The sequence below is a fragment of the Chelonia mydas genome, chromosome 4, assembly GCF_015237465.2.
Source record: "Chelonia mydas isolate rCheMyd1 chromosome 4, rCheMyd1.pri.v2, whole genome shotgun sequence".
NCBI lineage: Eukaryota > Metazoa > Chordata > Testudines > Cheloniidae > Chelonia > Chelonia mydas.
This window is the reverse complement of record NC_057852.1, coordinates 139,813,262-139,838,763: the sequence shown is the minus strand read 5'-3', so window position 1 is coordinate 139,838,763 and position 25,502 is coordinate 139,813,262. Positions and strand designations below refer to the sequence as shown.

The 25,502-nt window shown below is 54.7% G+C and overlaps 1 protein-coding gene across 1 annotated transcript; it reads right to left on the bottom strand.

The window, feature by feature from the left end:
• Nucleotides 1-300: 300 nt before the first annotated feature.
• On the bottom strand, nt 301-25,109 carry CDC25B (cell division cycle 25B). The gene is made up of 16 exons (XM_037898435.2): nt 24,682-25,109; nt 21,295-21,422; nt 19,664-19,715; nt 15,472-15,513; nt 14,654-14,690; nt 13,873-13,983; nt 13,168-13,287; nt 12,376-12,516; nt 11,726-11,800; nt 11,030-11,206; nt 9,640-9,735; nt 8,903-8,965; nt 8,052-8,150; nt 5,295-5,428; nt 4,292-4,403; nt 301-3,435 (listed from the first exon to the last, which is right to left on the bottom strand). The coding sequence occupies exons 1-16, from the start codon at nt 24,867-24,869 to the stop codon at nt 3,295-3,297; spliced, it is 1,716 nt and encodes a 571-aa protein (XP_037754363.1). The 5' UTR covers nt 24,870-25,109; the 3' UTR covers nt 301-3,294.
• Between the last annotated feature and the right edge of the window lie 393 nt (nt 25,110-25,502).

Below are 25,502 nucleotides of genomic sequence, written 5' to 3'. Positions count from 1 at the left end.
CCATTGTTCGCACTGGGTGTGTGCAAAGTGGATGTGAAATGCTAGCAGTTCAGAACAGCAGGGACTTACGGGGGCAAGCTCTTTTGTGCCTGTGCAGGAGGGCGTAGTGTAAGTTTGCTCTGGGTGTGGCTACACCAGTGCAGTTTTCACAAGAGTTCGCACATGTGGAGCTGGATTCTCCTGGTATAAAACCAGTAAAGTCAATGGATTGAAGAACAAACTCAAGGAACCTGACCTGACAAGCCTCTTCCCTTGGTAGTGGATACAGTTAAAGCTCAAAAACACTGATTGCACAAGGCGTACTTTTGACCCAGAAGTTTATTTTTCTCTTGGTTACACATCACTGCAGAGGAAATAAGGAGATGCCTTGGGAAATAAGTCATGACGGGCGTGTAAATCTTTTAACACAAATGTACAGACAAAGAAAACAAAGCAATCACGCAGCTCACAATACCCAACCCCTGCAATCAGCTTCACTCCAATGAGTTTCCTGTACAACACAGGCCGCGGTAGAGGCAGAGTACCCCTATGTTAAAGGGAGGAAATTTACACTGGAGGGTAGTTTAGCCTGAGTCTCTGCTGCCTTGCAGCTCATGGTGTCATTTACACCAGTGTAAGTTCGGATCGGGTAGCATTTCCATTGTGCGGGCCAGACTGGTTTAAAGCTCGAGTTACCACCACTTAAGTCAATGGCATTGCTCCATACTTACACTGGAAGATGCAAGCTCAGAATCCAGCCCACTGTGTGGGCTACAAGTGGTACATCGTTTAAGCCTCCAGCTACATAGGGGGTTTTATTCTTGTTGCATCCACGAGTGACTGATTTGATCATTTGTAAAAATAGACATTGGAACACATTGGAAAGTTTTGGGTCATAAATATACATGAAAGATAACCCTGGAAACCCTCCCCCCCCACCACATAAAAATGGCTGAACATATCCGGAAATAGTATTATTAAAATACAAAATCTGTTAAATAATTAAAAAAACCCAACACACACCTTGCGTCAGATGCAATCGAAGAGTTAATGTTCCCAATGATTCAGAACTCGGATTGGTGCCGGAGGCACCGCCTGATCTCGCCTCCCCTTTCACGGGACACCGTCCTCACTCGGACTCCAATGCAGTTACTCCTGATTTACGCCAGAGCAAGCAGAGCATCAGGCCCTTACGCAGGCACAAAGCTACAGCCAGTCTTGCTCTTTAGCTGCAAATTAGGTTTAAGTGCTTTTCCCACATCGCTGCTAACTGAGCCCCGGTGTGGGCATCCCAGTGCTTCTAGTTTCTTGCTATTAAGTTAGATTCAATCCTTGTGGTCGCCTTCACTTAGGAAGCGCCAGAGGGGCCAACACAGGCCTAGCTGCCCAGGATGATCACAGAACACGGGATGGAAGAATTTCTCCCAGGTGGTTTTAGTACATGGCTATTCGGATAGGCTGCAGGATTCTCGGTTTCACAGCCTGTCTGGTTTCATCGGGTCAATTCACACTAGTTATCACCCATTAGATACACCCGTGGGATAGCCCTGAAGTCAGGTTCCTACTGTTTCACTTTCAATTACACTCATTGAGCATCGCAATGGTGAATCAGGCCCCAGAATTCCACTGGTCACAGAGAAGAACACAAGCTAGCCTACAAAAGATACATTTGCACAACAACAAGCTCCCCGGATGGCGTTTTTACCCCTCGCCCACTTGTGCAAAGACGGGTCAGTATTTGTGGAAGGCGGTCAGATACTACAGTGATGGGCAGCAGTGTCAAATCCTAAAACACGTAGATGGGGAAGCTGAGGCAGCGAGAGGTTAAAGCCCTAATTCGGTTCTAAATTTACCCTGATGAAAATCTGGATTGACCCCACTGAAGTCAATGGAGCTAAACTGGGTTTTTACACCTGTAATTAAGAGGAGACTCCGGCCCAGAGCCTAACTCAAGAAACCAAGGTGGCCCTGACTTCCCCAGGCTCGGCTCTAACCACCAGACTCTGCTGCCTCCCTGAACTGAGCATTGTGATGTAGAGGGAGGAAGCAAAGCCAATCCTCAGGCTGCAGAGCCTTCCCCACCTCCCCTAGGAGGGAGATAAAGTGGCCAGTTTAGGCTAACCAAGGTCCCCTGAAGCAAGCAATTTTGCAGCCTAGCAGGACCGCCGCAGTCCAGAGGTTGGATGCTTCGCTACCCTCTGATCTAGGCGCCTCACAGGATTTGCTTTCAGTCACGTCACAAGTCCTGCCCAGCAGCATTGCCTCAGGCAGAAGTTGGTATTTCCACCTTGTGCCACAAACAGGCACTCTAGGTGTGACCTGGCAGGCGTTAAGGGAACGGTCTCTGACCTCAAGAGCAGATTAAAAAAGGCACTGGGGTGCCTGTCTAGCAGAGCTTTTTTCAGCACTGAATTTGGCAAATCCTGGAGCTTTCCCCCAGACCCCGAGGCCCCTCTTTTTAACACCCCCACCCCTTGCATTCCCACTCTTGGCCATGATTTAAACAATGCATGTAAGATTAAAAGGACAAACAACGTCCCTGGCTAAGACAGCAATCCACGCTGCACCCAAGGGCCATGCGGCTCCAGGAGGCCTAAGAAACTGAGCTGGGCCAAAATGAAGATCTCAGTCAAGCACGACCTTCCCCCGAGTCAGCTTCCGATTGCATTTGGTTTGTTTAACCTTTCCAGAGACTGAAGCTTGTGGACACACACATCCACACTCAGAACAGCTTGCAGGGGGCTGATGCAACCCTCACACCTTTTGCAGCAATTGGTGGATGCTCGACGGCGCACTGGTTTTCACCTCCTCAAGGCAGTGCGGGAGCCACTGCAGATCCTGAAAGCTGATCCCACCAACCAGGTCAGAGAACAGTCGGCACTTGAAACACACAGACTTGGACAGCGTCAGCCGACCCTCGCATGGTACCTGAAATATCCAGCCTAGCTTCTATGTCCAGTGCAACCACACGTTCATGGAGGATCTGGGTCAATGTCAGAGCTACAAATCCTACCCCCGGTAGGAGTTTCACAGCATGGAGAGGGCAACTAGCCCAGGGGATTCGGAAGCCCTTGAGCGCCACACAGTTCTGTCGTTATGGGAGGTATGTGCGGTTACGGGAGGTATGTGCATGTGTTACTCTGTCCCATGGCTTCCTGGCCAAGGAGTAGATGGATCTCCAACCGTGTCCAAAGAAACTGGCTCAGCAGAACGGTTCTCACCTTGGGAACCAGCCCGAGCCTTGTGGCAAGGTGTGTCAAGTCTCTCTTCAATGCATGTGGCAGTCGCCCTGTGGCCCCCCCACCCTGTCCCCCTTCAGAAGTTCTTGAGGCGGCTGTACAGCTCCCGCTTGCTCTTTTCTCCTGCCCACGTGCGGCTCTTCTGGCGGAACTTCCGCAGGTCCTCCTTGAAGTCCTCGTGGTGCATGGGACGGTAGTCCCGAGGTTCACAGTGTGCCTGGGGACAGACGCACAGGGCTCGTGTTAACAGAATGGCCAACTGCCCCCAGGGTGACCCCAAGCAGGGGCTGAGCCCCTTCCCACCCACAACTCTGCTACAGTCAAGAGCCCCTTGGAACAGCTGTTGGTTTACCTGCTAAGAGCGGCCAGACGTACAGCAGTGTCTAAAACTGGTGACAATGCCAGGAGGGCCCAAGGCACTGCAGCCAGGCTGCTCTTGGCCCTGTCCTTGGTCCCCTTCACAGGCTAATCAACAAACCCCACCCAGAGACACTGGCTCCTTTGCTGGCTTCCTGCAGCCACCTGGAAATCCCCCTATTTGGTTTTTAAACTTGCCATGGACTCAGTCACCACCAGCCCCGCTCACAAGGCCTCTCCTTCAACCATGACCTCACACCCCATCATGCCCCAGTCCCCAGGGAGGGGAAATGCAGCTCTCTTGTGTCTCAAGCTCCCCCAGTCTGTGTACAGTGAGTCACTTCCCTTCTCTAAGTCTCACTTTAAGACCCGTCCCGCTCTCTGGGTCCCCTTATTCTGCCGTTACGCGGCACTCAGCTGCAGGTTCTGCAGAGGCTCAAAATCTGGAGGTTTTAAACAGACCCTGGAACCTCTTGCTTCCAGGATACTGGCTGTCCCCATTCCAGAGGGTGAATGCGCTGGGGCAGGGAAGGTATTTTGGTGCATGCCATTGCCACCTGGCATCTGCCAACCTCAGAGCGGGTAACACAAGCCTTAGTCACACACTCGGCTATGCTTCCCATCGCACCAGTGGGTGCCCCCAGCCAAAGGTAGTCCTTCTGGGATGGACAGACAGACACACACTTCACTGACAGGAAGACTCCGCCATGACTTACTTGGTACTGCGGGAAGAATTCTTTGTATCCTCCTTTCAAGATGTACAGTTCGGGATAGTGTAGGTTGGGGTACTCGTTGCGTGCCCGATCTTTTTCCCTGACAAACCGGCACCTTCAAGACACAGAAGCATGAGGTTAAAGATCATCTGACCCTGTTTAATTTTGCGCACACAAGGGACTGCGTTGAATGCCATTGTGCCATGGAATGATTGGGCCAGATCCTTAGCTAGTTGCTCTGAAGTCAGAGCTGGGCCAGTGTACGTTGGGCTAAGGATCTGGCCCACCGTTTTCCATAGCACCTTTGGCCCAAATACATTCCACCCTAGAGGTGGCTGCATTTCATAGCCCGAATGTGACAGCAGCACTGCACAATCCCTCAATCAGCTACAGACTTCAGGGGCATCGCTCCGGGTCTATGCTGGTTAGAGAAGGGTCAGGCCCAGTGTCCGGAAGGGAGGATTTAGCCTGATGTGGAAGCTGCAGGGAGAACCATAGAGTTGGGATTCACTCAGGCCATGAGTGGTCAAGAGCGCGGATTCTTTCGGTTCTCTCCCAACAAGACAGGCTATTGCACTCAGACAGAAAGACCGCAGTTCTGGAGCGCTTACAGGACCATAAGCCAGACAGAGCGAGTCAATGGACAACAGAGTCCTCCGGAAGCCTAGATCCAGGAGGCAACTGTCTATCATTTAGTCTTGTAGGTCGATCTGTCAACACACAAGTTTCTTGGGGACCCAATGGCTCAGGGACGGATTAACCGCTTTGTACCCGTCCCAACATCTTGGGATCTATAATTTGGTGGGACGGCATCACTATGCCAGGGATCGTTCAAACAATTCCTGACTGGTACAGTCAAACTGGGTCCTTAACAACCCCCTGCAGCTACATCGTTTCAAGCTCTTTTAAGTACACTAGTGTCTAAACAGAGACCCCCTCCTCTGTGGCCGGTAGACAAGGGTGTTGGGCGGACGTGTAGCTCCCACATGGCTTGTGGCCCACTTACATTCTGGGACCCCTCTCCGAAGAAAATTCACAGTGGAATATCACTATCACCCTCTTCTGCACGTCGAACGGGACGATGGGGTTCTTCAGCAGGAAGTCCTCTACGTCCTGCTCCAGCGGCAGGTTCACAGCCCCCTGGAGGAAACCGCATTTCCAAGTCAGAGGCAGCAGGAAAGACCCTCCCCTTTCTCACTGACCCAGAGAAGCAGCAGGAGGTGTAAAACCCTACAGGACCATTGAGGTCTTAAGAAACGAGAGGGCTTAAGGGCCTGATTCCCTGCGCCACTGCTCATCACTCAGCATGTGCAATGGGTGAACTATGCTACACAACCAGCATTTCCCCTCCCCGACCCATTGCCAACAGCAGTGTTCGCATCCACCACTGTTGTATGCTCCTGGGATCTCTGTCCAGTGCCCACAAACCCACTAAGCACCTGTACCCCCATTCAAGTGAAGGGAATTTGCAGGAGCAAATGAATTCTTTGCATCGGTCTTCATTGTTGAGGATGTGAGGGAGATTCCCAAACCTGAGCCATTCTTTTTGGGTGACAGATCTGAGGAACTGTTCCAAATTGAGGTGTCATTAGAGGAGGTTTTGGAACAAATTGATAAACTAAACAGTAATAAGTCTCCAGGACCTGATGGTATCACCCAAGAGTTCTGAAGGAACTCAAATGTGAAATTGCACGACTACTAACTGTAGTCTGTAACCTATCATTGAAATCAGTGTCTGTACCAAATGACTGGAGGATAGCTAATGTGACACCAATTTTAAAAAAGTCTCCAGAGGTGACCCTGGCAACTACAGGCCAGTAAGCCTCACTTCAGTACTGGGCAAACTGGTTGAAACTATAGTAAAGAACAAAATTGTCAGACACAAAGATGAACGTAATTTGTTAGGAGATAGTCAGCATGGTTTTTGTAAAGGGAAATCATGCCCCACCAATCTACTAGAATTCTTTGAGGGGGTCAACAAGCATGCGGACAAAGGAGATCCAGTGGATATAGTATATTTAGAGATTTTCAGAAAGCCTTTGACAAGATCCCTCACCAAAGGCTCTTAAGCAAAATAAGCAGTCATGGGGTAAGAGGCAAGGTCCTCTCACAGATTGGTAACTGGTTAAAAGATAGGAAACAAAGGGTAGGAATAAACGGTCAGTTTTCAGAATGGAGGGAGGTAAATAGTGGTGTCCCCCAGGGATCTGTACTGGGCCCAGTCCTATTCACTATATTCATAAATGATCTGGAAAAGAGGGTAAACAGTGAGGTGGCAAAATTTGCAAATGATACAAAACTACTCAAGATAGTTACATAAGAACATAAGAATGGCTATACTGGGTCAGACCAAGGGTCTATCCAGCCCAGTATCCTGTCTACCGACAGTGGCCAATGCCAGGTGCCCCAGAGGGAGTGAACTTAACAGGTAATGAGCTAGTGATCTCTCTCCTGCCATCCCTCTCCACCCTCTGACAAACAGAGGTTCGGGACACCATTCCTTACCCATCCTGGCTAATAGCCATTAATGGACTTAACCTCCATGAATTTATCCAGTTCTCTTTTAAACCTGGTTATAGCCCTAGCCTTCTTCAAGTCCCAGGCAGACTGCGAAGAGCTACAAAAGGATCTCACAAAACTGGGTGACTGGGCAACAAAATGGCAGATGAAATTGAATATTGATAAATGCAAAGTGATGCACCTTGGAAAACAATCCTAACTCTACATATACAATGATGGGGTCTAAATTAGCTGTTACCACTCAAGAAAGATCTTGGAGTCATTGTGGAGAGTTCTCTGAAATCATCCACTCAATGTGCAGCGGCCGTCCAAAAAGCAAACAGAACGTTGGGAATCATCAAGAAAGGGATAGATAACAAGACAGAAAAGATCATAATTGCCTCTGTATACATCCATGGTACGCCCACACCTTGAATACTGTGTGCTGATATGGTTGCCCCATCTCAAAAAAAGATATATTGGAATTGGAAAAGGTTCAGAAAAGGACAACAAAAATGATTAGGGATATGGAACAGCTTCCGTAGGAGGAGAGAGATTAATAAGACTGGGACTTTTCAGCTTGGAAAAGAGGTAACTAAGAGGGGATATGATAGAGGTCTATAAACCCATGAGCGGTATATAGAAAGTAAATAAGGAAATGTTATTTACTCCTTCTCATAATACAAAAACAAGGGGCCACGAAATGAAACTGGTAGCAGGTTTAAAAAACACACAGAAGAAAGTATTTTTTCATGCAATGCACTGTCGACCTCTGGTACTCCTTGCCAGAGGGTGTTGTGAAAGCCAATACTATAACGGGGTTCAAAAGGGAGCTAGATAGATTCATGGAAGATAGGTCCATCAATGGCTATTAGCTAGAATGGGCAGGAATGATGTCCCTAGCCTCTGCTTGCCAGAAGCTGGAATTGGGTGACAGGGCATGGATCACTTGATAACCTGTCTGTTCATTCCCTTTGGGGCACCTGCCATTGGCCACTGTCAGAGGACAGGATACTGGGCTTGATGGACCTTTGGTCTGACCCAGTATGGCCGTTCCTATGAGCTCAGCATCTTGAAGAGAATCATCCCACTTGTTTGGGTGCCAAACTCTAGGCACCCAAACATTTTACTGTTTTTGCTTGAAGGACTGACCCCGGGGTGACGGAGGAGAGCAGAACTCCCCGGCACTGGCTCCTGTGCTCACACCACTGGGCCATGCTGCCTGTCAAGGTTAAACAGAAACAAACAAGGCAGCGGTTCTGACCTTGATGTGACCTCCTTCATATTCGTAGGGATACCGGCAGTCCACGATCACACAGTTCTCAATGAGGCTATTGAACTGGCCGTTCAGCACGGCCACCATCTGCAGCAGAGAGAAGAAGAGCACACGGTCGCTTGATGCAGGACTGTGCTGTTCCGCTGGTCTAAACAAGCCCCCACTTCCCCGGGGCCTGGCCCTCCTGCCACCGTGCAGGCTAAACCGCTGGAGCTCAGACTCTGGGCTGCAGAATCAGGCCTAAGCAGCTGATGGTCACAGTGAGGGCTGCAGGGGGTCACGGCGAAGTCACGGACCAGATTTAGTACAAGTCACAGGTATATTGCAAATGAGGGGGCACCAGCCAGCCGCAGCAGCACCCTCTGCCCCGGCACCTTTACCCTAATCCCAGCCTGTTGGAGGACGGGAGGTTGGGGGAGGGAGAGGCTGGAAAGTAAACCTCCCCCACACTCACCCTGGGCCTGGGTCCCTGCTCCGGCCATTCCAAGCTACAACACGGGATCACAGCACCTCTCAAGTTTGGCCCTGCCGCTCCTCCATTAGGGCCAGGACAGTGACGCATGCGAGATTGAGTGAGTGATGCTGCAGCCCCATGTGCCAGGTTGTAATGCCCAGAGTGAAGAGCGGAGCCCATCCCTGCAGGACACAGTGGAGCAGGGCTTGCTGTCCATCTGCCCCACCACCCCAGGGGCTCCCCTCCACACAGGGCAGGGGACCCACTCCAAGCCTTCCTGCAGGAAGTCAGACAGAAGTCAGACAAAACAAGAAATCACAGTGTCTAACTTTTTACTGCACTGTGATAAACCTGCAGCCCTAGTCACGATCAGTTGTCTCCTTACCATTTCTGGGGAGATGTATTTCAAGTCCTGATGTTTCCCCTCCACAGTCTGTAGAAGATAGGCCTATAACAAAGGAGCAGTGAGCGACTGAAGTTAAGCTCTTTCCTTGTGGAATGTATCCGGAGCTGGGGTGATGGTTTTTAGAGCATTTCTCAGCATTACCAATACTTCAGATCAGAACTTTATAAAGGGGCACTATGAATTCACTTGGGGGGCAAAGGTTACATTTTTAGAAGAGTTTTAATAAGACTCATTAAGACCAAAAGAAATCATTCCTTTACCACTCCAAGGCAGACAGTTGTTTCAAACCAATCATTCATCTGTGGGGTTGGAAATCCCAAAGTGGGACCCGTTCTGCCCTCTCTCCTGTTGTAATTGTAAAGCTGGGGAGGAGCTGGCATGAGCAGCTACCATTTTGATCTGGTCGCTTTTATAAAGTTGGCATAGGTGGAAGGAAGGGGCAAGACAGAAGAATCCACCACCCTTATGTTGTCTGTAACATGCCAGGCACAATTCACAAACAAACAGGCATTCCTTTCCGTTTGGACAAGGACATTCGACTGGTCTGTTTCACGTTGGCGTCTAGTCCGTTTCACAGCCCACACAAGGGCAGGTGGCTACTGGGTTTCCAACACAGCCCGGGGAAGGTTTCAATAGCTTTTGGGGGTGGGGGAGGTTCATTTTGGTCGATTTAGTATGAAGGGGTTTTCCTTCTCCCCCACCCCCCGCCCCAATACCTTTGAGAAGTCCCCGATGAGTTCTCGGTGGTCATTATCCAAGATGTTCTCAATCTCATCATGGCAGAAGGACCTGGAGCGCAACAGCCGTGCTTTCTAGGAGGAAACCAAGGCTGGATGTCAAATCCACACCAGAGAGCCTTCTCTACGAGAATGCAGCTAGCAGCTCTGGGCGGAGGAACCCGGGGTGGAGGTCTCTGGCTTGGACTAGCCAGGAGGTCAGACAAGAGGACGAGAATGCTTCTGCAGACTGCAAGGCAGAAGCGACCATCATGATCATCTCGTCAGACCTCCTGCCTAGCCCAGGCCAGAGACCTGCCCCACAGTAATCCCTAGAGCCGAGCTTTTAGGCAAACATCCCATCTTGATTCAAAAATTGTCAGTGATGGAAAAATCGACCACAACCCTGGTAATTGTTCAATCTGGCCCTAAAGAGTATGATCACCGACTTTTATGCTCCCAGCACAGACACATGGATCACCAATCCTGGCCAGATTTTGCAGCTATATGGTTAATTCAGTTTGGTCCATCTTGGTTTTACCACATGGGGGTGCCAGAATCTAAAGAGGCAAGAAGCCTGCAGCCTTTAACTCATGTTATCAGCCCTATCAAAGTCTGTGGGTCTGGATCCCTCTCCTCCAGTGACTTGAACGTGGTGAAGTTCCTTAGACTCTGCACCAGGAGTGAGAGACAGGGACAGCAGGGTTCTGACACAGGGAGCGTCTCACAGCCGCTCTGCGGGAGTGCCAGGGAGGACACACGGCAGCCAAGTATCAGGCTCACAAGGGCTGCAACAGCGCTTGACAGAGACTCCTCTCGGCCGTATCTCTTAGCTCTCACCCGCCCCATTTTCCTAGTGGCTCCTTGCCCCTTGTGGGGGCTCAGCTCGCGTTGCGGTCTGTGGGCGACAGGCCGGTGCGCCTGCGGGCTATGCGGAGGTGGAAGATTCCAGCTGGGTTACAGCAGAGAATCGCTGGCTCCTCCCAGGACAGCAGGAGGAGGGAAGAATGAAGAAAAACGGATTTGGGAGGAGCAGGGCATGGGGAAAACACCTCCCATGTAAAGGGACAGCGCCCCTCGACTGCCAAAGTGCTGGGGCCCATGTTCCAGCGCTGGGAGAGAAGGACGCATGACATGGCGGAGCTAGCCAAGAGGCTTTCCCCTACCACCCACTGATTTCCGATGGCCGGCTGGGCCATTCCAGATGCCTACAGTACAGCCCTAGCTAGTGATTTCCTGCTGAAGGCTTTGGGGGGGCGGAGGAGAAGGGAGATCTCGAAGCATACCCCAGTATGTCTAGTAGCCAGCCCTCCCTGGGCTGGGAGGTTCTGGAGCCAGGGAATGGAGAGGGAGATGTCCCTGGCCCCAAGTCCGTCTCTGTATCACCTACCGGCTCCTCCGCCTTCTCCTCGATCGGGGTGCCAGCCACGCTCTTCCGCCTCTTGGTTTTGACCGGAGTGTCTTTGTCCTGTGGCCTGTCCAGACGCTTCAGGATGGGCCGGATCACGCTGCTGGGCATGGAGGGGGACCGGAAGAGCTGGCGACATTTGCTGCGTCTCACCAACCTCTGCAGAGACAAAAGCGAGACGTGGTTAGAGCCTCATTCTGGCCTCTCGCTCCCCCATGGGCATGGAGGGCAGGGCAGCCGTTTGCTGCGGCCTGGGAGGGGCAGGTCTTGTCTGCCCCATTTCACATCCCGGGGGGGGCAGTTTGACCCAGACACACCGATTTTGGCTTCACGCTTGGTTTAGGAGACACTAAGAAGCCATGGGCCCAGTTCTGCTCCCAGCCACACCCGGGAGGGGGAGCGACTCTGATTTGGTGTCAGTGGGGCTCAGGGAGGAGAATGAGGTGCAGAACCCCGCCCCCTTTGCTCCTTGCACATCAATTGCCTTTCTAGAAAGGCCTCCCAGCAGGCCTGCCTCAGACTGACCCCAGCACGACGGCCAGTCGTCAGCAGAGAGCACACGGGCACCCCTTCAGAACAAGGGGAGCACGGTCTCCAGGCTGGCTCGTCCGGCACCTTTCACCCCCTGCAAGCTCCCTGGAAGGAGAGGCCCCGACCCTGCACCAGGCTCCCACATACCAGATCAGCGCCTTCCTTTTTCACCAGTGGGGCAGTCAGCAGGTTCTCCATCCCCAGCGGCACGTCCGCATCGCCCTGAGGAAGAGGCAGCGGGATTAGGGCAATCCACACCAAGAATGAGGCAATGGATTCCCACCAGCCCCATCCCATCCTCCCCTCTTGGCAGGGAGACTGAGACAGGAGTTGGCAAATCACAAGCTACTGAGGGGGCTGCAGGAGCCAGACAGACCCTGTGGTTCTCTCTGGCTCTCAGCAGGGCCCGGAGGTTTCCCTAAGACCTGCGCTCTGCAGATTGCTAGCTATATTTGCCCCATGAACATTCATTTGTGATTCTGGAGTCAGAGATCACCCAGGTACAGGGGAGGGACTGGCAGGTCATCCAGACTGAGTGTGGTGGATCGTCAGACAGCCCGGGGAAGAGGGCAGCACATCCCCTGCCCGAGGGAGTCCAGGAAGGAGCGAGGGGCTGGGTGGTAGCGCATGAGCCAGGGGGATGGGGTTGTGCTCCATTTCGGAGCAGAATGGGAGCACAGGCTCGAGGCTTAGCTCCTGAAGCCAGTGCTCCCCAAGCTACGATCCAGCAGCCTGCAGGAGCAGCTGGGGCGCAGGATGTTAGGGGGCCGCGAGGGATGACCACGCGCACGCTGTACCTTCAGCTCCTCCTCGTCCAGGATCATCATAAACCCATCATCCTCCTCCTCGTCGGTCACGAAGGAGGTCAGGGAGGAGCGGCGCAGGCTCACTGGGCTCTCGGCTTCCATCCCCATGTTCTCCTTCTCGGGGGTGCCACACTGGGGAGCACACAGCGAAGGGGGAGGGGTTAGAGCGTGCCTGGGGGGCCGCAGACTGAGCAGGAGCCGTCTGGCTGCGGGACCTGCCGTGATGCGGGGCTCTGAGGGAGGCCTCCTCTGACAAAGGAGGCGTGCAACTGGGGGACAAGCCACCAGGAAGTGCAAAGCCATGGCACGAGACGTGGACCCAAAGTCACGGCCACCTGTAGCAATTAGGGATCCCAAAGCACTGAGCTAGCTTGCTGCCTGCCGGGTGCTGCCAGAGCAGTGCAAAGTAACCAGAGCAAGGGACAGATCCTGGCCTGGTACCTCCTTCACCTCCTGCCCCAGACAGTCAGTCACTATTAGACACTGACTGTACCCTGCCCCAGAAGCAGGTGCATTTCAGCCATGGGTAGCTTCTGTATTTACACATCTCCACCCCAGTCCATACGGCAGCCCAGGAGCTATGCAGATGATAGGGATTAACATGAAGAGGGACCCTGCATCAGCTTCACGGGCGCAGGATCCCGGGTCCTGGCATCACCACATTAACCGTAGGTGTTTCGTGCAGCTGGTACCACGCTATGCTCCAGACCTCCCCACTACGGCCATGCACACCCCCCCCACACCCTATCCTGCCCCCATCCCCCACCCCAGATTCGCGCTCACCAGGAGGTCCGGGGCGGAGTTTGGTCTCTGTGCAAAAGGGTCCTTCTCGCTGCTCCCATCGAAGGGGTGAAGCCGGCTGTGATTCGTGGGCCTCAGCGGTATCTTAAATACAAACCCCGCCTGCGAAGGCCAAAGGCCTGAACGTTACCCGACCGGGGATGCACTTCACAGGCATTTTGCCCAGCCCTTCTGGGCCACCCACGCTCGGACTGCTTGCCAGCAACACGCCATCCGAGCAGGACGCAGCCCTGGCTTAAGTGGACATGACTCAGTCACCAACACTGAAGGGCTTGTGCCACTCACACCGGCTCTCCCCGGGCCAAGGCACGATGGTTTGCCAAGGACAGAGGCAACACAAGCTCAGGGCTAAGTCCCACCTGCCTGAGACCAGCCCTTTTCTGGGCTTGCGAGATGGGAGGGTCAGGCTGATCAGAAAGGGGCAGCCGCTGGAGGGCTGAAGGGGCTGGAGCTAAGAGGCCTGGGATGAAACTGAGCAGAGAATTCAGGCTCAGTATCTGGGAACATCTCCAGAAGGTGAGACCCCTTCATAATCCAGCAGGAACTAGATGGGGCACGGCCCCAAGGAATGGGCTGTAAGGGACAAGCCAACCCTGCTCCTTCCTTCAGTGGTGGGGCTGGGACAGCTCTTGAAATCTGCTCCCCTGTCACATCCCCAGTCCATCCCTTCTCTGCCTCCCGACTCACATTCTCCTTGTTCTCTTTCCGGCGCGAGGGCCATTCATGTGTCTCCGGGCTGCTGAACTCCTTGGCGCTGGAAATGTGTTTCAGGGCAGGACTGGTGCCCAGGAGCCTCTCCTGGACGAGAGGGGGGAGAGATCTTCAAACCTGCTGCCACACAGGCTCCCGCCACCATTTAGGGCCCTTCCCTACAAGCGGAGACTGGCCGACAGGGGGTGGATCCCTCGATAATTGCTCTGTTCTGTTCATTCCCTCTAGGGCACCTGGCACTGGCCACTGTCAAAAGCCAGAATACTGGGCTTGATGGACCATTGGTCTGCCTCAGTCTGGCCATTCTTGTGGTCTCTCCAGGGTCCACGGTTCGGACACAGGTTTGCCATCAGTGGGTCACTATTTCCCCACTTCAACGCAGCACCTGGGGGCTCCTTCTTCCCCCACTCAAGCACGTGACAGGGGACTGACCCATTATGTGTGCTGGATGCTGCTCCCTTCAGAGCCCATTACGGACACTTCTAGCCCAGACACAGGAAAACGGGGGGTCGGGGAAGTAGCAATGCACTCACCCCCTAAGGGATGAGCTGCACCCCCAAAACGCTGAATCCCTCCCCTCTGTCATGGGCCAGCAGCCGTGGGCTCCTCCCTGGCCAGATCTCCTTGGCCAACACAACATCCAGCCAGCCCCAGCCACCCTGGCCGCAGCAGGTCAGTAGCTGTCACCCTTGGGTTTCCCCGAAGCCGGCACTTCCGGCCGTGTGATCAGATCCGCAGAGGGGAGACGGGAACTCACCGGCAGGGAGTGGATCCTCCGGACGGGGAATCTGTTGCTAAAAAGACAAAGCAGGAAAAGGTGTTGGTCAGCGACCCCTTCCAGAGGCTGTGCCATCCTGAACCCACCCTCCCCTTCCCACTCAGGCCCCAAAAGCCACCAAGAGACCCTGCAAGAACTGACCGGTGCAGGCAACCCCACAGCTGACTAGCTCTCACAAGTGACACTCCCACAAGTGAGGGCAGGGGAAGCAAATCTCTGTGCAGGTTGTTGTACAGGAGGGGCAGCGCTAGGGGTAGATTCTCCTACGCACGAATTAAGGCTGCTTTGCACCCTTCCGGCAGCGTACAGGCCTCTCAGAACAGAATGGGGTTGCAGTCACACTCAGTATTTCCGTGAGGGGAGCGGCGGAAAGTGGCCTTAGCGTGAATGAGAACCGGGCTCCGTGCTGACGGGCACCGCCTTTGTGAGCGCAGCTCCGCTCCCCGACCCGCTCAGCGGTCTGGACACGGCATTAAGGCCTCTCCCTGTAGCGACTGATGCTCTGAACATGGCAAGATGGGAGAAAAGCTCTCGAGAGGGCAAACAGCCACTGCAAAGGACAGCAATGGATGTGGGCTCTACGTCGGCGGCTGGACGCTGCCAGAGGTTTGTTCGGGACCCGATCAACCCTATCACAAGTGGGAAATAAAATCCAAACGGCCTGATCTGCACCGAAGAGCTTGGCCCTTCCCTTCCCAGGGTTCAGCATGCATGTAGGGGTGCAGCACAGGGAGGAGAGACTGCGAAGGATAAAATTCAGCCTTTACAAAGAGGGAAAGAAAGGTCAGTGCACTTACCCTTTGACAACTCTTCCCGATTCCAGAATTGCTTTCTCAAAGCTGCAGGAGGAGAGGGAGGAGAGCTGCGTGTTACGTTCACATTCACACGAGCAAAGGGCCTGCATCTGAGCCAACTTACAGTGGCACTGATTGCCCAGGGAGAGTTTAAGGAGGCGTTTTAACTCCTGGGCCCAATTCGGCCACCCTTCCTCACACTCAGCAGCTCACTCCACAAGCAGGAGCCTAGGGAGCAGCGCCGTACTCCACGCACCCAGAGACTAAGCCATCTGGCCCAACACGGCTTCCCAGCTGGTGAAAGGAGAGGAGACAGTGGGTCTCCGGTCACTCCGGATAGCTCCAAAAAGCAACAAAGTAACTGAGAAGCGATCAGGTCATGGGTCAGACCTCCACCACCCTGCTTCCCTTCATCCCCTCAAACGCCTCCTGCCCCACAAGCAAGCCAAGGAAGCTGCATAACAGAAGGATGGTGATGTGTTTAGAGTACGGCACAGGCCGGATGCCTGGGTTCCAGTCCCACGCTGCTCAAGGTCATAACAGCCAAGGTTGTTGAGAGTGGCTACTGATTGCAGGTGTCTCTGAATCTGGGCCTGCGGGATGCTGTGCACCCAGTGACTTCAGACAGAGTTCAGGGGGGAAATCAGGCACCCCAAAGACTGTTTGCATATTTATGTGGGGGGATGGGGGAGGAAATCAGACCTAGGCTGTCCCAAGTTGCGCATCCTAAAAACAGAAGCCCGCAAAATTTGAGGCCACGTCCTGCATTGTGCCTGTCAGCCTGCAAGATCTCAAAGCCCCAACATACAGACTAGGGCCCTGGTTGCATGTGGGGCTAAGCCATGTTTGAATACAGCTGAGGTCAGCCAGGTTTAAACCCTTGTGCGGGCAGGGTCTTAAAGGAAGGCTGGCTCCCTGCGTGCACGAGCCGTGTCGTGCCACTTGAGTGAAGGAGCACGGATTAATTAAACGCCCTCTGAACAACAGGGTGGTCTTGGAAAACAACAATCCAAGAAGCCGCAGTTGCTGCTGCTGACCTAGTTCTGATTCCCATGAAGTTAAATCAAAGCTTGGCTGGGCGGGGCGCGGGCGGGGGGCTCCCTAAAGCCAGCCGGGGACAAAGCTCTCCCAGAAAGGAAGCCAATAAAAGCGCCTTTTGTGAGCCGGGCTGCAGAGCCAGGCTCCAGATAGCGGGGGCATTTCTATAGCAACTGGCCCGAAGCGGCTGCTTTCCACCTGTATGTAAATGGGCCCCGTGGTGGGAGGGGAGGTTGCCGGGGCTCAGCAGCTGGTCGGGAGGGGTGAAGTGTGGCAGCACAATGGGAGGGGGCTGCCCCTCAGCACGTGGGTGAGGGGGGCCCCCCCAATGCCAGGCAGATGGAAGAATGTGCCCAGCCCCAATTCACTCCGGACAGGAGGAGTGGGGGGGCTGCAACCTTTGGACTCTCTCCCTTGTGGAATTCAATCCTCCAGCCTGCCTAGCAACCTTCCCGCCCCCCCATCACCTGGTGACCCAGGGGGCTCCCGCTGGAAGGGAGCTCACGCTAGCCCGCTTAGGGAGTGCAGGCATGTGGGCAGAGGAGCCAGGAACCATCTGTTCACCTCCACCCCAAAGTTACACATTCTCCAGCACATCTGTCGCGCGGGGGGGGGAGGGAAACTCCTCCCAAACCGTCAGAGCAGGTGCGAGGAGGGTGAGTGAGGGATCGCGGGAGGAGAGCAGCCGCTCACCCAGATGCAACCTCCTTTTTTAAAAATGTCAGATGTCAATCAAAATCGACAATAGAGCTTCCAAGAGCCCAGGAGGGTCCCCAATCGCCCGGCTCGGCCTGACTCGTCCGTGGCCTCCAGCGTGTGCAGCTGTTGACCCCAGTGCAAAGCAGTTTCAGAGTGAAGCATTTGGCACTTGTTTCAAGCAGGACTAAACACCCCCCCAGCTCTAACACCTGAGAGTTTACAGGAGTGGGGGGGTGAGGCTCTGTGGCCTGCATTGTGCAGGAGGTCAGACTAGACGATCGTAATGGTCCCTTCTGACCTTAAAGTCTAGAATTCTCCCTGCACGCAGCATCTAGCGCTCGCTGCCAGATCTCCAGCGGCCCCGTTCAGAACGGCCCCCACCCACAGCAGGAATCCTGAGCCATTCAAGGGGAAGGACGTTGGAGAGCAAATGCAGAACTACCAAGAATCTTCGGTGGCACCCCACGCCCAAGACAATTGTTAACAGGAACTCAGGCAGCCCCACGCAGCAGCAAACTGCAGTGCAAGAAAGAGCAGACCACAGAGACCACCGCAGCTCCTTGATCTGGCTGGGGTGATGAGTTTAAGATCCCCTCCCGCTTTTACTGCCTTCACACCTGAACCCAGCCGGGAAGGAATTTTGGAGATGCTGTCCAGGACTCTGGAGGTCAATGGATTTGCACCTGGGAGAGCAGTCACTCCACATTTACACCCATGTAACCAGAATCTGGCCCAGCAACGGTGACATAAAGCACCTTCGTGAGCGCTGCCTTCGATTTCCTGTTTGCAATCGATTCTGCCGAGTTCTGTTTGAAGCAGAGGCCGATTCAGTCCGTTGGGGGAGTTGCACAAGGGATGAACCTGGCCCGTGGTCCATCTACAGCTAGCTGGTTTCTGAACTCCAAGAAAGATTTCAGACCCCAATAGCCACAGCCCAGAGGGCCTAATTGCTCAATACCTTCATCCCAGTATTCAGCTGACGCAACTCCAGTGAAGTAACAGACGGCCATCCCGCACAGAGATCTTTAAGCTCAACTTGAAAACAAAAGCCTATGGCCAGAATGGAATAACTAACACCGATTTCCAGGCTCAAATCTCAAAGGGACTAGAAAGAACCCTCTGCCCATATACATCTATTGAAAGCCTGAGCTCCAGATTCAACAGTGCCCGGGAGCCCCTGGGGCCTGCTCTACACTGCAGACCAATAGCGGTCTATCTACATCACTCAGGGATGTGAAAATCCACCCCCCTGAGCAATGTAGTTACACCAACCTAACCCCGCCGTGTAGACAGCGCTATGTGGATCGGAGAGTTTCTCTCACCAGAACAGCTACTGCCTCTCGGGGAGGGGGATTAACTACGCTCTCCTGTCGGCGTAGAGCGTCTTCACTACAATGCTGCAGCAGCCCAGCTGCGCCGATGCAGCGTTTTGAACCGCAGGTGCCAGATGGCTCTGGAGAGATGCCAGCTGTCCCTTAACGGCTTCGTCTGTGCACGGATACCCTGGCCACTAGCGATCAACACAAGGAGAGTTGGCAGCAAGGCCTGGGGATGCAGCATCAGAAGTGAAGCCAACACCAGTTCTGTCTGTGGGTATGTCTACGCTAGGAACACGACAACCGTGGTCGCATAGACACTTTCTTCAGCGCCAGGAGGGTTCTTCCATCGCTGGTGTTAATCCACCTCTCTGAGAGGCCGTAGACTTATTCTGCTGACCTAGCAGTGTCTACATCAGGGCTTAGGTCGGCTTAGTTACATCTCACAGGGCATGAAATTTCATGGCTGGAGCTAGTCACTGGACTCAGATAAACAATCCACCCCTTCCTCCTCCCCGGCTTCTTCCCCCGCTCTCCAACAAATGGATTAAGCTCACTTGGACAATCCTTGGAAAAGTAGATCCAATTACAACTTCACTTTATACTGGATTACAGGAGTCAATTCCCCCACTACTGAAATGCAGCCACCTCTGGGCTGGAGCACAGAAGCTGTTTAACAGTGCACAGCAACACTTCACACAACTGTTTGGGACAGGAATTGATGGGGGAGGGGGGGAGATACTGGGAGGCAGAACGGAATTACTTCAAAACCGGGTTTGTAAAAAGTGCCCTGACTTTAAAGGCCATGAGCAAATTCACCTCTGATTTGACAACAGGCATCTCCAGCAGCACAGCACCCCAAGCGATGCACTGATTCAGTGCTGCCTTCCAGAGAAAAGCACCAGTCCTGCGTCACCAACACCATCTTGGGCAGCATCTAGGTTTGCTTGGGTGTCTCCCATCCAAGAATTAACCTGGCCTGTCCCTGCTTAGCAAGGCTTCCTAGGATCACAGCACAAGGTAGATGTACCCAAACTCCCACATTAACCCTTAAAACTCCAGCTATACTGTAGCTCCCTCTTTTCCAGGGTTAAGTGAAATCCAACAGGCCAAGTGACAAGGAAAAGGAGACATTAACTTACACTTCTTCAAAGGGTTCTGGGTCCAGCTGTCCAGGGGAATCCAGCCCAACTCCTGTGCAAATGAAACACCCATGGATAAGTCCCTAGGAAAACGGAGGTGGGGGCCTAGCAGCAGCAAGGGTGCAAAACCTCAGCTTCCTTCACATATATTTCATCTCTTGGGGAGAGGTGAATGGCGGCAGGGTGAAAGGCAGATACTGCCAGGTCTGCCGACTTCTCCACCAAGCTGCCCGCAAGCCAAGCGGAGATGGATTTAAAGTTCATTGTGATTAGGGGAACCAAGCACACTAGCCCTTGCCGTTCCTTCCAAGGTTAAATTAAGCCTCCCCCGGTTCATTAGTCAAGTGTCATCTCCATTTTATAGACAGGGGAAGCGACTTGCCCACAGCAAGTCAGTGGCAAGCTGAGAACAGAATTCAGGAGTCTTATCTCCCAGTCCCCATGGGCAGCCACAAGACCCACTGCCTCCCGGAAACAGGAGTTGAACCCAGGAGTCCTGATGCCCTGTGCTCTGCAGCAGTCACTGCCCTCCACATAGGGAATAAGAAACTTGTTCCATACAGTTGCTTCTCGCTCTCCCCAGGGCACAGAATGAAGGCTTCCCAGATTCCAAGCCCTGCCCGCCCCAAACTCCCCCCTGGGCCAACGGTGCTGGACTGCAGCTCCCCCCCAGAGCCCACAGTGCAGGAGGTGCCAGAAGCTGCTGCCTTTTCCCAGAGGGATTGATTTAATCACACACACCCCTCCACCACATAAAAGGTTTCCCTTATCTGGAGATGGCCAATAACTTAAAGGCAAGTCAGCCTCACTTCTCCCCCCCACACACACAGTGCTCCCATTCCAGACAGATGGCTTAAATGTAGGTGGGACTTTAGAGGAGATTTCAAACAGGGGGCAGGTCACTCAACCCAGATCATTTTTAGTGATAATAGTGTAAACAAAACCCAGCTGGTGGGGGGAGGAGGGGGGGAATTAACTGCGCCCTAGTCCATACATTGTAATTCAATCAGGCAAGGACTGGATTCCTAGGCATCCTTTCCCCTGCACTCAGAGCATCCCTCGCTGGCTGGGGACCTGGGACCCTAGCAACGCTCTGGGCCTTAGGAAGCATTGCAGGAAGCTCCCGAAGGGAAGTGAAGGCTCTCCCCATGGGGAGGAGAGAGGGCCAAATGGAAGAGTGTCTCTTTAGCAGATGTTCCCCCCACGACGGGGACAGAAAAGGCAGAGCCCAGACACAGCCGGGATCTGTTTAAAGGGGAGGGAATTTAGTTCACGTGGAAGTGAGCTGCGGACAGCACGGATCAGAGGCAGGCAGTGTGTAAGCACGCTTCCCAGTGTCCCCGACCCACAGCCTCCTGCGGGGCCAGTCCTGGGCCTCCCCCCTGGGCCCACGCCGCTGGCTCCTCACACCCGGTCTGCAGCACGGTACCCCCTCCACGCTAGTCCAGGCCTCGGCATGCTTGGCCTGAGAGGCCCAGCACAGCAAACTGCATGGTGGGGAAGTGGTACAAAGACATGGGAGACCTCCCCCTTACACTCTCCAAAAGTCAATTGCACTCGGAGACCTGGCCCTGCCCCACCGTCCAGGGACAAAAGCCAAGGGAGTGGCCCCACACCACAGCAGTGCTGACCTGAATCCAAAGACTCGGACCACCCGGAGTCCTGCGACGACTCAGACGAGACGGAGTCCTGTGACACCGAAGACCATTCGCTCTTGAAGCCGATCCCCAGCTTCTTCCTCTTTGGGGTGTCATATGGACTGGAGCGGGGGGCAGAGAATACAATTACTAAGAAGCCAAAGCAAGAGGCACGATGACCCACCTAGGCTGAGGCGGAGGGGGGGACACAGCGGTTTGGCAAGGCACCGAGGTTCAGGACTCCTGGGTTTCTCTTATGCTACCCCAGCACAGAGTCCCTGGATCTTGGGCGAGTCTCTCAGGCCTACGGTTTCTTAGGTGTCCACTGATTTTGGGTGCCCAACTTTTGGGACACCCAGTGCTTGGTTTTCAGGAGGTGCTGAGTCCTCAGGTGGGCGACACAACAAAAAAACAAAAAGAGGCCCCGCCTGCCCACCCCGAAGCAACTGAAAATCTTGGACACCAGCCCCACCTCATTGGTAAAATGGGCATAAAGCTGTCGCCAGCCATCCTGGGCTCGGTCACTCACACCTGCAGAGCCCGGAGATCCCCAGAGGGAGGCGGTGGGGGGGGGGGGGGGCGGGGAGCTAGCAGGGGAGCTTGAAAGGATCGTTAGCTATGAGCCAGAGATAATGGTGTTTAGCGCCCTTCCTCCAGGGACCGCCAAGTGTTTTATAATCCTGCGGCAGGCCCCTTATCTCCACTTAGATATGCGAAGCCAGGGGGCAGAGAGGAAGTGATTTGCTCAAAGTCAGAGATGGACTCTGCGGCAGAGCGTCCATCTCCAGAGGATTAAAACAGGGCAGATCCTCAGCTGCATAAACTGGATATCGAAGACATCCATGGAGCTGGACACTGGTTTATACCCCCTGAAGGGTCTGGTCCAACATTTCCACAGCACCTTCCACCTGGAAATGCCTTACCGGGACCTGCCCTGTTAGAACTGCTTGAGCAGGGCACTGTACACCTATGTACAAAGCCCTTTACACATGCTAACGAAGCCTCACAATAGCCGTTAAGGAAGGTGGATTTTCAGAAACAGCTGAGTGAATATGGTTGTTCAGTCTAAGGCCACTGCCGGGGCCGGGCTAGCACCAGGAGTGCATTAGACCCACTGTGTAGTTCTGGAAGAACAGGAGTTCTTTGAGGGCAGAGGGCTGAAATGAGGAGGAGTAGGAACCTCAGGGGCTTGTGAAAACGTCTCCCAGCCCCTCACCACCACTGGCTTCTCTGCCCGAGGGGCTGGCACAAACGCAGGCTTCCTCCTGCGAAACCTGCAGGAGGCAGCTGGCCCAGTGTCTCCGCTCACCCTGCCGCTCTGGAGGAGGCTCTCTGAGCTAGGCCATGTGCTTAGACACAGCGGCTCAGGCTGCAAGAAAAAAAACCCCCTTTCTCTTCCCTGAAAAGTACAGCCCTGCCAGCCTCGAAGGGAAGACAGCATCCCGGGGCACATACCGCTGATCAACCCGCCCCTATGAGAAACAACAACTCCCCCAAATTCCCAGCCATATAGAACAGAATCATCTCACCACCCACATTCAACCACCACAGGCTCAGTCCTGGGGGGTCAGATCTATGGGGGGGATGCCACGAGAGTTAGGGTCAAATCCTGACCCAACAAAGCCAAGGGGGGATTGCCTGTGGTACCACTGGAATCAGGATCTGGCCCACGGCGCAGTTATCCAGAAGCCCATAAGCAATACTGCCAGAGGTTTCAACAGGGCCAGGATTTCACCCCTTCCTTTCCCAAACTCTCCTCCCCAACCCCCCCGGAGGTGAAAAAAATTACTCTGCTGCGTGGAGCAGGATCCTGGACACCCGCCCCCCTGCTCAATGGAGAAGGGCCAAAGGTTGCTCCCGGGTACGTGGCTGTACGTCCCTACCAACTGCACACATGGAAACCAGCGCAGAGAACTCAGTTCACTCATCGATTTGGGGACGGAGCTTGCACGGTCTGCCAGCGAAACCAAGGGGAACTTTGCACCCGTGCCTCCGGGGAGAGCAGGATTGGGCCCCTTAGCACCGCACTATGTGGTCAAGACTGCAGCTGATGGTAGAAGAAAGCTCGCCTTCCCCAGGAGCCCATTTGGAAGGGAAGCAAGCAGGCAAAATGAAGCTAGGACAGGCACGGCTCGCAGAGAGCCAGCGGCTTCCTGCGCAGAGTCATTCTGAGCTTTGGCAGCGGGCTGCTCCCACCCAGATCCCACTCGAGCAGTTATTCTACAGCAAGGAACATAAGCAGCTCTGTTCCCCCTGCATTTGGGCCTTGAACGAAGGCATGGAATAACATGCATTACACCGCATGTAACTTCCCCCGCCCTGGCCTCAAAGCCAGCTTGGAAAAAATCTGTTCCCCGAGGCCCAGCTCTCAGAAGGTATTGCCTCAACACAGGGTGCAAGGGAGATTGCACATTGCCACTGAGTTCAGGAAAAGCAGGGCCTAGGGTGCCTCACAGCAGGGCTGCCATGGTTGGTTGTTTAGGCCGGGCTCTTAAAACAGGTCTCCGCAGCTGGAGAATTGGGACACTGAGCAAGAGAAAATAAGACTGGCTGGTTTTCTACCTGATTTGCTCTGGGAATTATCTCTGACCTGGGGAACGCAGCGGGTCAGACGAGGTGATCACAATGGTCCCTCCTTATGAATCGGGACACCGCTAATGGGGCTCGATTGTGGGTGCACCCTGGTCTAGGACTGTACGTGCCCTGGCAGAGCGGGCACTGCCCTCCCCAGCTCTGCCCTCAGACACACCAGGGGCAGCTTCACTGGTTCTGGAGCGGGGTCAGGATCAGGCTTGCTTAGTTAACTTCCAGCCACGCTCTTCCCGGATGAGCCACATGGCGATTTGCCCTTCCCCCAGGGCAGGTAGGGCTGACAGCCCAGCTCTGCCCGGTTCTGGAATCCCCTCTTTGGGAGCGGGGAAGGGGAATACATGCCCCAGCTAAGCCCTGGGGCCTGCCCAGCTGGGGATCAGGGCCAGGGGCTGCTCTTGGGGTGAGGGGAATATTTTGCAGTTTGGGGTTTTGATCATGCCGCCTCTGCATGGGTTATATGAAATACAGGAGGCAACCCCAGCCCCTCACCACCCCCAATACTTATAGCCCCCCCCCCGCCACAGATTCAGCAGCCAGGTCATCTTCCTCCTCACACCAACATAGTCTGCATGTGATACACATACAATACACGGAATATACATGCAACCCACCCCCACCCTGCATACAATGCACCCACATCATACTCACAGAGTGCATGCAATCCTCTCCTTCCCCTCCACTGCATACAATGCACCCACATCATCCACGCACACAGGGCATGCAACACACACACAATGCACCCACCCCGCACGGCAGCCAGCCACCCTTGCACGCCGCCGCGGCACTCACCTTCCCAGCCCGGCCAGGTTGTTCAGATTGAGGGTCAGGTTGGTGACTGGAGACAGGACCCCCGGCGACAAGAGGCCGCTGGCCCCCCGGGGGAAGCCGCCGGAGAGCCCGGGGAGCCGGGACGGTCTCCCCGCCGCGCTCCTGCCCCGGGCAGGGCTGGAGCCGCCCGGGACGCCCTGGCCGTCCATGCGGAGCGGCGCGGGGCGGTCGCTGCGGGGCCGGGCTCGGGCTGTTACGGGGACCCCGGGGGCGGCTCTGCGCTGCGGCTCGGGGCATGCGGGGCCGGGCGCTGCGGGGCGAGCATCCAGCGAGGCGGCGGGGAAGCGCCCCCCGGGGGCAGCGAGCGCCGGGCAGGACTCGGGGCGCTGAGCCGGGCTCCCCGCTTCGCTCTCTCCGGCTCTCTCCGGGCTACAGCGCGCCCCAGCCCCGGGCCTGTCCTTATATTCGAAAAATAACACGGGCGGGCGGGGAGCGGGCAGCCAATCGCACGGGCCGCCCGGCAGAGCCAGCCCCGCCAGCCGGGGGGGGACCCCCAGCCCCCAGCCGGGGAGGGGTCAGGCTGCAAGGGGGGGGAGCATGCGGTGCTGGGAAAGCGGCTCGCTGGAGCAAACGGCAGCGGGGCGGGGGGGTTGCAGTTTACAGCGCTTGGGGGCGCCCTGGAATAGGGGAGCCCCCTCGCCTCATCCCAGGAGTCCCCCCATCTTTGTTCCCCTCACTAACCCCAATCCAAGCCTCCTCCACGCCCTCTCCTACCGCCTGGGACGGGGATCGAGCCACCAAAAGTCTGATTCCCCCCCCCCCCTTTTTTTGTTTTTTTGTTT